Below are 14,275 nucleotides of genomic sequence, written 5' to 3'. Positions count from 1 at the left end.
CTCGAAAATGCGTAGGATTTCGGGGGTATGTGTAATGACCAAAAATGATTGTAATTGACCCCTGCAAACGAAAATAATTTTTCCAAAACGATTTGAATTTTTTTTTTCGTCGAAAAATTTGGACACCTAATAAGATTTTCAGTAAAGAATTTTTTTCACGAAAATGCACAAGATTTCAGGGATATGTGTATTGACCAAAAATAATTGTAATTGATCCCCGCAAACGAAAATAATTTTTCCAAAACGATTTGAAATTTTTTTTTTCCGTCGAAAAATTTCACACCTTCTCAAATTTTTTTCTGGAAAGTGGGTAGGATTTCGTGGGTATGTCTATTCACCAAAAATGATTGTAATCAACCCCCGCAACCGAAAATAATTTTTCCAGAACGATTTGAAATTTTTGAATTTAATTGTTAATATCTTTCTAACGAAGCCTCCATCAACAAATTGGTATTCTTGATTTTCGTCTTATTTTGGCCTCTAGAATCCCCCATTAAAATTTTTCCCAAGTGTGGCCGAACACCCTGTATAGTTTTACTTTGAATGGAGATTAAAAGGTGTCGCTGTTGTCAGCATGCTTTGAGGAATGTAACCTACGAGAAAATGGGAATAAATGATTTTTCCAAAGTGTGAGGTTAGAAATGCTCCCGTAAGGTAAATAATGGTCGAATTTGGCGAGAGCGTGGTGGGCGGTTAATAAAGGGCGAACTGGTAAGAAAAAGGGCTACATATTTGGATTGGGCCGGGCTTGGAAGAGACAGTGAAGGCATTCATTTGGTGCTTGAAGCTTGTAACGGGTCAAAGCGTTATCTCTGCGGTCAGCGCTCTCCGACAACGAGTCTCGCTATGTGTACCTATTATCGCTTCGTATTCTTTGCCTTTCTATGCATCTCTACGAGGTTTGCTGTATTCATCAGACCTCTCGTTTTCTACAGAGCGTTCTTGCGTTTCGGTTCTCTCGAAAAAGAACGGCCCACTTAGGGGAACAAGCCGAGCAGATACGACTGTAAATACTGTAATCCCACAACAGGAATGTAATCGTTTCAAGGACACGGTAGCCATTATTGCTTTTGGCGCGGTTATCCAAACACGTCCAAAACGTTCGCGACTCTTTCAAACTTTTCATCGAAACTTTTAGTTCCTTGGATAAATTTTATAATTAAATTGTTTGCTTGAAAATGCATCTTTTATTTTAGATCATTCTTGTCTGGTCCTTCACTCTCTGAAGTCAGATATTAAATAGCTTCAGAGAAATGTAAAGCAGTAATCAGAAGCAATAATGAAAAGTAAAGTGATTTTTTCAAGTAACAGTTTGTTCGATAATATATGTTCATAGCACTTTATTTTAGACAGTTTAAGGAAACCGTGTAATTTTGAAAATTCTCGAAATAACGAGAGTTTCAAGTTTAAAGATGTCCGAAACGTTTATTAAAATTACAGAAATGTAGAAATATTCGACAATTCAATGGTAAAGTTATTTTATAATATTCCAAATTAAAGTAGCGTTAATTACAATTATACAAGTTTTAAATCCAAAGTGTCGGTCACCGGTGACCACCATGGCAACAAATATGTTAATTGGTCCACACAGGAAGAAGTATCCTCCAATCAACGTCGATTCGGCCTTAGTAGCGTTGTTATTCAAATTCCGTCAACGGTATTAAACCTTCTCGAAGCTAAACGCAATGGCCGCTGATTACGAACATCTTAGAGACGATTATTCCAAGAAGGATCCAACGATCGCGCTGTCCAAGTTTGAAACGCCCTTTCTTATAAAGTATATTATTATTACCTACATTATTGATGACCTCTGCACTTTGTCGTTATTCATGGTATGTGGAAGTTGATGGGTGAACAAATGACCTCTGATATCGTACCCACTTTGATGCAAAGCTGCGAGGATATTACTCTTACTGCGACTTATTATTAAGCTCAGGGTCGTGCTCAAATATTTACACGCCCGAAACAATAGTAATATCCAACCGTTCGTAACCTAACCTCTTTGGAATACATTAACGGATTTTTATAGATTTGTCCATTTGTTTCACGACAGACATATTGTTACAGTTTATGTTTCAAGAATGAGAGGTTAATTATTGTTGATTAGAAACAATAGTAATATGCAACTGTTTGTAACCTAACCTCTTTGGAATCATTAATGGATTTTTCTAAATTTGTCTATTTGCTTCACGACAGACATATTGTTACAGTTTATATTTCAAGAATGAGAGGTTAATTATTTTTGGTTTGAAACAATAGTAATGTAAAACTGTTTGTAACCTAACCTCTTTGGAATCTATTAACGGATTTTTCTAAATTTGTCCATTTGCTTCACGACAGACATATTGTTATATTTTATGTTTCAAGAATAAGAGGTTAATTATTGTTGGTTTGAAACAATAGTAATATGCAAGTGTTCGAAACTTAACCTCTTTGGAATACATTAACGGATTTTTATAAATTTGTCCATTCGCTTTGCGACAGAGATATTGTTATATTTTATGTTTCAAGAATGAGAGGTTAATTATTGTTGATTAGAAACAATAGTATTATAAAACTGTTCGTAACCTAACCACTTTGGAATCATTAATGGATTTTTCTAAATTTGTCCATTTGCTTTGCGACACACATATTGTTACATATTATGTTTCAAGAATAAGAAGTTAATTATTGTTGATTAGAAACAATAGTAATATAACAATGTTCCTAACCTAACCACTTTGGAATCTATTAACGGATTTTTCCAAATTTGTCCATTTGCTTCACGATAGATATATTGTTATATTTTATGTTTCAAGAATGAGAGGTTAATTATTGTTGGTTTGAAACAATAGTAATATACAAGTGTTCGTAACCTAACCTCTTTGGAATCTATTAACAGATTTTTCTAAATTTGTCCATTCGCTTTGCATCAGATATTTTGTTACATTTTATGTTCCAAAAATAAGAGGTTAATTATTGTTGATTAGAAACAATAGTAATGTAAAACTGTTTGTAACCTAACCTCTTTGGAATCTATTAACGAATTTTTCTACATTTGTCCATTCGCTTTGCATCAGATATTTTGTTACATTTTATGTTCCAAAAATAAGAGGTTAATTATTGTTGGTTTGAAACAATAGTAATATGCAAGTGTTCGTAACCTAACCTCTTTGGAATCTATTAACAGATTTTTCTAAATTTGTCCATGCGTTTCACGACAAACATATTGTTACATATTATGTTCCAATAATAAGAGGTTAATTATTGTTGGTTTGAAACAATAGTAATATAAAACTGTTCGTAACCTAACCTCTTTGGAATCCATTAACGGATTTTTATAAATTTGTCCATTTCCTTCACGACAGACATATTGTTACAGTTTATGTTTCAAGAATGAGAGGTTAATTATTGTTGGTTTGAAACAATAGTAATGTAAAACTGTTTGTAACCTAACCTATTTGGAATCCATTAACTGATTTTTCTAAATTTGTCAATTCTCTTTGCAACAGACATATTGTTACATTTTATGTTTCAAGAATAAGAGGTTAATTATTGTTGATTAGAAACAATAGTAATATACAACTGTTCGTAACCTAACCTCTTTGGAATCTATTAACAGATTTTTCTAAATTTGTCCATTTGTTTCACGACAGACATATTGTTACAGTTTATGTTTCAAGAATGAGAGGTTAATTATTGTTGGTTTGAAACAATAGTAATATACAAGTGTTCGAAACCTAACCTCTTTGGAATACATTAACGGATTTTTCTAAATTTGTCCATTCGCTTTGCATCAGATATTTTGTTACATATTATGTTCCAACAATAAGAGGTTAATTATTGTTGATTAGAAACAATAGTATTATAAAACTGTTCGTAACCTAACCACTTTGGAATCTATTAACAGATTTTTCTAAATTTGTCCATTTGTTTCACGACAGACATATTGTTACAGTTTATGTTTCAAGAATGAGAGGTTAATTATTGTTGGTTTGAAACAATAGTAATATGCAAGTGTTCGAAACCTAACCTCTTTGGAATACATTAACGGATTTTTCTAAATTTGTCCATTCGCTTTGCATCAGATATTTTGTTACATATTATGTTCCAACAATAAGAGGTTAATTATTGTTGATTAGAAACAATAGTATTATAAAACTGTTCGTAACCTAACCACTTTGGAATCTATTAACAGATTTTTCTAAATTTGTCCATTTGTTTCACGACAGACATATTGTTACAGTTTATGTTTCAAGAATGAGAGGTTAATTATTGTTGGTTTGAAACAATAGTAATATGCAAGTGTTCGAAACCTAACCTCTTTGGAATACATTAACGGATTTTTCTAAATTTGTCCATTTGCTTTGCATCAGATATTTTGTTACATATTATGTTCCAACAATAAGAGGTTAATTATTGTTGGTTTGAAACAATAGTAATATACAAGTGTTCGTAACCTAACCTCTTTGGAATCTATTAACAGATTTTTCTAAATTTGTCCATTCGCTTTGCATCAGATATTTTGTTACATTTTATGTTCCAAAAATAAGAGGTTAATTATTGTTGATTAGAAACAATAGTAATGTAAAACTGTTTGTAACCTAACCTCTTTGGAATCTATTAACGAATTTTTCTACATTTGTCCATTCGCTTTGCATCAGATATTTTGTTACATTTTATGTTCCAAAAATAAGAGGTTAATTATTGTTGGTTTGAAACAATAGTAATATACAAGTGTTCGTAACCTAACCTCTTTGGAATCTATTAACAGATTTTTCTAAATTTGTCCATGCGTTTCACGACAGACATATTGTTACATTTTATGTTCGAAAAACATTGGAACAATGGAGGTTAATTATTGTTAGTTTGGCACCTATCGAATAATTAAGTAATATATATTTCATATGCTTTAAACGTGAAGATAATTAAAAAAGATTGAATTTTAACAAAATCTAAAAGGATTGGTTAATTAGAGATGGATACAAAATTTTACTCTTTATAAGACTGCTTCAACACCGCGTGTCAATGTTGCCAATTGTTAAGAAATTATTTCCCAACAATTGCTATACAAATACGCGAATATTAATATAAATATTTTTTAGCCACAATACTCAGGGTGTTCTGCTTAACTCGAATGTCTGAAATATCTTGTTTACTCCTGACGATAGAAAACAATTATTTAAAGAGGCAAATATTGTTGCAAATATAGTTTGACTTTTCGAAATTTCAAGGGTCATCGTTTATCTTAAACGAGACTATACAGGGTGTCCTTGAAAGATATGTACACAAGCAGTCACTAGATGGTTCCTCGTAAAAAAATATGAAAAAATGCAGAATAACATAATTTTCATATTTTTGCATTAGCATTTTTTTCCATATTTTTTTATGAGGATTACCTGGTGCTTAAACATATCTTTCAGGAACACCCTGTATATGTTAATCATCATGACATGATACTATGATTCCCAATAAGTTTAGATAACATCTAGATAACATAACCTCCTCTCTATTTATTTTAAATAATTCTCTCCTCTTTATTTTCTTCCTTTTGTTGATTCACAATATTGTTAATCATTTCCGTATCGTCATCTTCAATATCCTCAGAGTTTAAGAACTATCAGAGGTGAGAAAAATTGTTAATTTTATAGAATTTTCATTTCTTCCTCAAATTTTTCCCAAATTGTAATTTGTTGTATACAATGTTTCTGTACAGTGTTTTTCTTCTTCTATTTTAGTCGATGCAACTTTAAATAGTATTTAGAAAAAAAAACAGAAACAACGACTCAGACTTAATTAATAACGCTAACAAAATGTTTACTGTACATAATTTTAACACTTTTGTAAATATATATATTGCAGAAGATGCAAACGTAACCAACCACGTTCTTTTGCAAGTCCAAGATTTAGGGCAGAAACTACAATAGAAGCATTATGTGTACGTACGGTTCTTCCTCTGAAACGCACGATTCACAACCGACGAGGGAGAGCAGCTTAATTATCGAGTTGGTCGAGATATTAAATTATTTTTAAAAGACCGCGATGGCGAAATAATATCGAGACACTTGTTTAGGGAAGTTTTATCGGAAATGTATTTTTACTTTGGCAACAACAAACAAGAAAAACTGTTGGCACGTTAATTAAGATAAATCTTGCTTCGAAAGATGGTATAAAATCGAACTGAGTACGAAACTTTTGATAAAATAAGTTTATCGAATTTTATAATGCTTTTATTTATTTAATGATTGTATCTATACTTGTAAAATTAAAATTTCTCTGTCAATTGTCTCAACAAACAAAAAAACGAGATTGAATCTCAACATTGAAACTCTTGAAACATGAAACGTCATGAAAGAGTCGTGCTCAAATATTTTCACGCCCGAAACAATAGTAATAAACAATCGTTCGTAAACCTAACCTCTTTGGAATCCATTAACGGATTTTTCTTTTGTCCATTTGCTTCACGACAGACATATTATTACATTTTATGTTCGAAAAACATTGGAACAATGGAGGTTAATTATTGTCGATTTGAAACAATAATAATATACAAGCGTTCGTAACCTAACCTCTTTGGAATCCATTAACGGATTTTTCTAAATTTGTCCATTTGCTTCACGACAGATATATTGTTACGTATTATGTTTCAAGAATGAGAGGTTAATTATTGTTGGTTTGAAACAATATTAGTATGCAACTGTTCGTAACCTAACCTCTTTGGAATCAAATAACGAATTTTTCTAAATTTATCCATTTGCTTCATGACAGATATATTGTTACGTATTATGTTTTATAGAATGAGAGGTTAATTATTGTTGATTTGAAACAATAGTAATATGCAAGTGTTCGTAACCTAACCTCTATGGAATCTATTAACAAATTTTTCTAAATTTGTCAATTCGCTTTGTGACAAACATATTATTACATTTTATGTTCGAAAAACATTGGAACAATGGAGGTTAATTATTGTTGAATAGAAACAATAGTAATATACAACCGTTCGTAACCTAACCTCTTTGGAATCCATTAACGGATTTTTCTAAATTCGTCCATTTGCTTCACGACAGACATATTGTTACAGTTTATGTTTCAAGAATGAGAGGTTAATTATTGTTGATTTGAAACAATAGTAATATGCAAGTGTTCGTAACCTAACCTCTATGGAATCTATTAGATTTTTCTAAATTTGTCAATTCTCTTTGCAACAGACATATTGTTACATTTTATGTTTCAAGAATGAGAGGTTAATTATTGTTGATTTGAAACAATAGTAATATGCAAGTGTTTGTAACCTAACCTCTCTGGAATCATTAACGGATTTTTCTAAATTTGTCCATTTGCTTCACGACAGACATATTGTTACATTTTATGTTCGAAAAACATTGGAACAATGGACGTTAATTATTGTTGAATAGAAACAATAGTAACATACAATTGTTGGTAACCTAACCTCTTTGGAATCCATTAACGGATTTTTCTAAATTTATCCATTTGTTTCACGGCAGACATATTGTTACATATTATGTTTCAAGAATAAGAAGTTAATTATTGTTGATTAGAAACAATAGTAATATACAACCGTTCTTAACCTAACCTCTTTGGAATCCATTAACGGATTTTTTAAAATTTGTCCATTCGCTTGACGACAGACATATTGTTATATTTTATGTTCCAAAAATAAGAGGTTAGTTATTGTTGGTTTGAAACAATTGTAATATACAACTGTTCGTAACCTAACCTCTTTGGAATCCATTAACGGATTTTTCTAAATTTGTCCATTTGCTTCACGACAGACATTTTGTTACATTTTATGTTCCAAAAATAAGAGGTTTAATATTGTTGGTTTGAAACAATAGTAATATGCAAGCGTTCGTAACCTAACCTCTTTGGAATCCATTAACGGATTTTTCTAAATTTGTCAATTCTCTTTGCAACAGACATATTGTTACATTTTATGTTCCAAAAATAAGAGGTTTAATATTGTTGGTTTGAAACAATAGTAATATGCAAGCGTTCGTAACCTAACCTCTTTGGAATCCATTAACGGATTTTTCTAAATTTGTCCATTTGCTTAACGACAGACATATTGTTATATTTTATGTTCCAAAAATAAGAGGTTAATTATTGTTGGTTTGAAACAATAGTAATGTACAACTGTTCGTAACCTAACCTCTTTGGAATCCATTAACGGATTTTTCTAAATTTGTCCATTCGCTTTGTGACAAACATATTATTACATTTTATGTTCGAAAAACATTGGAACAATGGAGGTTAATTATTGTCGATTTGAAACAGTAGTAATATACAACTGTTCATAACCTAACCTCTTTGGAATCCATTAACGGATTTTTCTAAATTTGTCCATTTGCTTCACGACAGACATATTGTTACAGTTTATGTTTCAAGAGTGAGAGGTTAATTATTATTGATTTGAAACAATAGTAATATGCAAGTGTTCGTAACCTAACCTCTTTGGAATCCATTAATGGATTTTTCTAAATTTGTCCATTCGCTTTGTGACAAACATATTATTACATTTTATGTTCGAAAAACATTGGAACAATGGAGTTTAATTATTGTCGGTTTGAAACAGTAGTAATATGCAACCGTTCGTAACCTAACCTCTTTGGAATCCATTAACGGATTTTTCTAAATTTGTCCATTCGCATTGTGACAAACATATTATTACATTTTATGTTCGAAAAATAAGAGTTCCAATGTTTCATAAATCTCAACAATTGAAAAGAATTTGTTAAGTTAGCCCTCCTTGGATTGTTTAATTCAAAAAGTTGATGCTTTTGCTAGTTTGTAAGAAAAGAGATTCCTACAGCTTTATTTAAACTGATTATGCGTAAAATTTCTATTTACGAAATAATCATTAAATTTGTAATACTTTTTAATGAATTAAATTTTAATTTTGTAATCAATTTTTTTAATTTTAATTATTTATTTATTATGTTATATCATTTTTTTATTTATTTATTTATTTAATGTATTTATGCAATACATGTATATTTTATACAAATCATTATATCAGTGTACTATTTATAATATAAATGGCGTGTTTGTTTACATCAATGTGTAACCATAAAATGAATTGTTTGTTGTTGCTTTGAAAACTCGAATACAGTGCACGATGTTATCGTTCTCGGGTTAGTGTTATCGATAGGTCGAACGCGTCGATATTGAAGATAAGTTAAAAGTCAGAAAAACAGGATTAGTTTTTATGCCAGTTTCTCTTTTTAGAATTAGTTGCCGTTTGTTCCCGATACTGATACGCGTGAAACTCAGTTTATCGTTCGAACGTTTCAACTCGAACCACTGTCCAATATAAATTTTTACCAATGTCGAGTTCTCTGTGAGATTCGTGTGTAAATTACTGGTGCTTCTACGTTCATTTTAAAAAAGTTCGTTCGAAAATATAACGATAAGATAAAATTAACGAAGATCAGAAATTTAACAAAAAAAAATGCAAGTGGGAATAATAATCTCGAAATACGAGGAAGAATTGTTAAAAAAAAAGAAAATTAAAAATATAAGAGACACAAAGAGTTTGCAAGAAATGATTCATCTATCAAGTTTGCTGGGCCCATAACCTGTATCAGAGGTTATAGGATTTAAATAAACACACATGTATGATAAACGACGCATACACTTTTTAGGTTATATTTATAACATTGCACAAATCGTATACATAGTACTACTCTTCAACTGTATACTCGACGAAAGATGGCGTGCATGTTTGTCAACATGGAAACGAGAAATATTTCCAAACGTGCATGTTAGCCAACATGGGAATGAGAAACATTTCCGACAGAGTTATAAAAATCAGAAGAAAACGTTAGAAAATAATTTTTGTTTTATACAAGACTTTATTTTTGAGTCAATTTTGTCTAAAATAAACGGAAATTGTCGCAAGAGCTACCTTCTGTGGCGCAATAGCGTGAAGTGAATCACTTCTTACGTTCTTATATCGAATCAAACTCATGGTCCATATAGCGAGTCAAACATAAATACAAGTCTTGTGATATAAATTATAGCTCGAATATGACAAGAACCAAACAACAAAGCAATTTTAAACTAATGTGATAATCTATGAGGTTTAATAATCAACTTTTCCGAGTTAAAAACTTTGTTTTTCGACACCAAAAATTTTTCAAGCGACATTAGGCTTGAATTAGATTTTTTAATGAATTTACTAATAAATTAACGTAAATATTTCTGTTGTCGTTTTGCAAAATGTTTTATGTTTTTAACATTGTCGATTATAACCTCTTCAAGTCAATTTTGGTAGCCCCCAAACGAAAATTGTGTTCATTAAGCTTTAGAGTCTTTATAAAAATTTATTTAGAAGGAAATATCATTAAAAGATAATGTAAAACAGGAGAAATTATAGGAAACTTGAAAAAAAAGATGAAAAGAAGAGACGAAAAATTGTAGAGATAATAAATATTGTCGCAAATTGTGATTAATAACGATTCATAGAATCTACAATATTCTTAATTTATTGTAATTTGTTAACTGGTTTATAGCGTTTATAACAATTATGGAGGTTATATTTCCATATCGGATGCGTTTTTTTGTCGCGAGTGAATTTTTCACGTACCACCGCACAACGCGAGCTTATTTCTCGATCCATTAGGCTAATGGTCGCGATTCACGTAATCGCGAGTCGTAATCTAAATTCTGTTTAATTTAAATCAAGTTTCGTGAGATTCGGGTCAGACAAATAATTAGCAGCGTGTCTCAAAAAAGGTTTAAATTACAATCTACTATATTTAAGAGATGATTACGATTACATGATTTCGAAAACATCTTAAGCAATGTTAAAACTTCCGTTAGAAATTGTTAGATTCTCCACAAATTGGTTAATTATTTGTCTAGTTTTACTTCGAACAAAGATTAAAAGGTGTCGCTGTTGTCAGCATATTTCGAAGATCGTAAGTTTATTAATTTAACCTAAATGTAAGTATCAAAATGAGCACTAATAACCTCAGCAATGCAAACACATCGAGACTGATTAGGTTAAGTAGTATAAGATGTATACGTAAGTGCAATTAAAATGTACATTTTATGTACCAACCAAAGGGGCACAAAAGTCTAAGAGAGGCTTAGATGTCGTTAATAAAAAAAAGATTGTAAGCTACTAGAAAATGAAAAAAATTGATTTTTTCAAAGTGTGAGCCGTTACAAATTATTAGATTCTCCACAAATTGGTTAATTACTTGTCTAATTTTACTTCGAACAAAGATTAAAAGGTGTCGCTGTTGTCAGCATATTTCGAAGATCGTAAGTTTATTAATTTAACCTAGATATAAGTATTAAAATGAGCACTAAAACCTCAGCAATGCAAACACATCGAGACTGATTAGGTTAAGTAGTATAAGATGTATACGTAAGTGCAATTAAAATGTACATTTTATGTACCAACCAAAGGGGCACATAAGTCTAAGAGAGGCTTAGATGTCGTTAATAAAAAAAAAGATTGTAAGCTCTTAGAAAATAGAAAAAATTGATTTTTTCAAAGAGTAAGGCGTTACAAATTATTAGATTGTCCACAAATTCGTTAATTACTTGTCTAGTTTTACTTTGAACAAAGATTAAAAGGTGTCGCTGTTGTCAGCATATTTCGAAGATCGTAAGTTTATTAATTTAACCTAGATATAAGTATCAAAATGAGCACTAATAACCTCAGTAATGCAAACACATCGAGACTGATTAGGTTAAGTAGTATAAGATGTATACGTACGTGCAATTAAAATGTACATTTTATGTATCAACCAAAGGGGCATATAAGTCTAAGAGAGGCTTAGCTGTCGTAAATAAAAAAAATTGATTTTTTCAAAGTGTGAGGTTAGAAATGCCCCCTTAAGGTAAATAATGCCCCAATGAGGCAAGAAAAAGTGCTACATATTTGAATTGTGCCAAATAATTAGGTTTTCCTCGTCAATTATATCTTGTCCCTGAGACATATGGTTTTGCTTATAAATCGATAACCAATATTTTTCGAATATATTAAATTCTTCGTTTTGTAAAGTTAATTATGCCATTTCACAAAACAATTCGGGAATACTCTGTACACGTGGTGTATAAGTTGAATGAATATTTGCAAGGCATTTGTTAACACTAAATTACAAAACTCGTAAATATTATTTGTTAGCAATTTACATTTAAATAATGGAACATTAGACCTCGTTGGCAGCCATATTTATATTCATAACGTTCAAGTTTTTATTCGTTATTCGTAGCTTCGAATGCCATTTAAAATTATTAATTTTCATTCGTGATATCTTCTAGAATTTTGCAAGCAATTCATACAATCTCTATTAATTGCGTAACCCTGTAAATGGGAGGTATTAATAAAAATATTAGCAGTAAATAAAGCATTAAACATATACTAGATTTCTTAATAATTGAAAAACATAATTTTGTTTATCGCTTTCCATATACAGGGTGTTCGACAAGGATGGGAAAAATTTTAATGGGGGATTCTAGAGGCCAAAATAATACGAAAATCAAGAATACCAATTTGTCGATGGAGGCTTCGTTAAAAAGTTATTAACAATTAAATTCAAAAATTTCAAATCATTCTAAAAAAATTATTTTCGGTTACGGGGCTTAATTACAATCATTTTTGGTGAATACACATACACCTGAAATCCTACCCACTTTCCAGAAAAAAATTCGAGAAGGTACTGAAATTTTTAGACGGAATTAAAAAATTTCAAATCATATTAAAAAAATTATATTTAATTACAGGGGTTAATTACAATCATTTTTCGTTATTACACATACCCCCGAAATCCTACGCATTTTCGAGAAAAAAATTCCTTACCGAAAATCTAATTAAGTGCCCAAATTTTTCGATGAAAAACAAAAAATTTCAAATCGTTCTGGAAAAATTATTTTCGTTTGCGGGGGTCAATTGCAATCATTTTTGGTGAATAGACATACCCTCGAAATCCTACGCGTTTTCGAGAAAAAAATTCGAGTAGGTAGACAAATTTTTCAACAAAATTGAAAAGTTCCAAATCGTCCTAAAAAAATTATTTTTAGTTGAAGGGGTCAATTACAATCATTTTTGGTGAATAGACACACCCCCGAAATCTTGCGTATTTTCGAGAAAAAAATTAAAAACGGGCAGAACTTTAAACGTTAATAACTTTTTAACGAAGCCTCCATCAACAAATTGGTATTCTTGATTTTCGTCTTATTTTGGCCTCTAGAATCCCCCATTAAAATTTTTCCCACGGTTGACCGAACACCCTGTATACACATATACATATATATGTATATATGTATATTTAATGTAATGGATTAATACAGAATTGTTTTAAAAAGATGACAAAAGAGATCCGGTTGCCGAAAAAGTGTATTATTTTTAAAAAATTGGCCTGTGTACCAATCAGATTGTACAAAACCAATATTAAGGAATCAATATTGTATAAAATTATGTAAACATCGACGTCTCAAACTTACCGGTTCGAGTGTCTACCGAGGGAAGGCCTCTTCTTGGTATTCTGCGTTGTTCCATCGCTCGCGAAAGGAACCAAAATGGAGGAAATCCACCCCTCCCCCCCTGGTCTCAAAAAACGATTTTCTTTTTCTTTACTCACGACGCTCTACCGTTCTCATTTCTTCATTCTCCATTGTCAGTCTTTGAACGTGTTACACTCCCATTCGAATCTCAAGATCGAAACGATTCGATTCACATCGTAGAAACGATCGTCCGCACAATATTCCCCGCTTCGATTGTCACATGTTACGATTAATCGAAACGCACGGACGAGCCTTTGCTTCGTGTCTCCATCGCATTGGCTGCACAATTTGACATCGCGAATGTTTTCCGTGGATCGAGTTGCGTGAAAATCGAGGAATCAGCGATCGAACGATTCGTACATTTTAAATGTGAACTACGAGCGACCGATACCGATCGAAGGGGTTATGTCGTTCGGAGGCGGTGCAAGAATTCAACGCCGAGGGCTGAGGGCCAAACACGATGAATCGAAGGAGCAGAGGAGAGGTAAGTTAAGCCGGAAGAGGAAACCGGCCCGCTAGGATAATTCGAAGAGAGTCCTCTATCTTGTACGGGCGCTTACTCGAAACTAAAGACCGACTAAAGACTGCGTTCGAGAACTCCCTCGCATTACCGTACACAGGGAAACGCGGCCACGCACACGCGTCGACTGGCCACTCGTAGAGCGCTCACGCATTTTCGAACGTTGGCCAAGGATTTACGCGGGAGACGAGAGCATGGTTCATCATTGCTAAGGCTCGACCTACGCTATCGGAAAGC

At 31.7% G+C, this 14,275-nt stretch overlaps 1 protein-coding gene across 1 annotated transcript in view; it reads right to left on the bottom strand.

Moving 5' to 3' along the window:
* Positions 1-13,843, bottom strand: part of LOC143348829 (muscle, skeletal receptor tyrosine protein kinase) — a 37,444-nt gene extending 23,601 nt beyond the window's left edge. The window contains exon 1 of the mRNA XM_076779487.1: positions 13,459-13,843. Within this exon, the coding sequence (XP_076635602.1) occupies positions 13,459-13,513 (55 nt within the window). The 5' untranslated portion in view covers positions 13,514-13,843. The remainder of the gene's footprint in view (positions 1-13,458) is intronic.
* Positions 13,844-14,275: the final 432 nt, after the last annotated feature.

The sequence above is a fragment of the Colletes latitarsis genome, chromosome 12 (assembly GCF_051014445.1).
Source record: "Colletes latitarsis isolate SP2378_abdomen chromosome 12, iyColLati1, whole genome shotgun sequence".
NCBI classification, from domain to species: domain Eukaryota; kingdom Metazoa; phylum Arthropoda; class Insecta; order Hymenoptera; family Colletidae; genus Colletes; species Colletes latitarsis.
The sequence above is the reverse complement of the archived record's forward strand: the minus strand, read 5'-3'. Positions and strand labels throughout refer to the sequence as shown.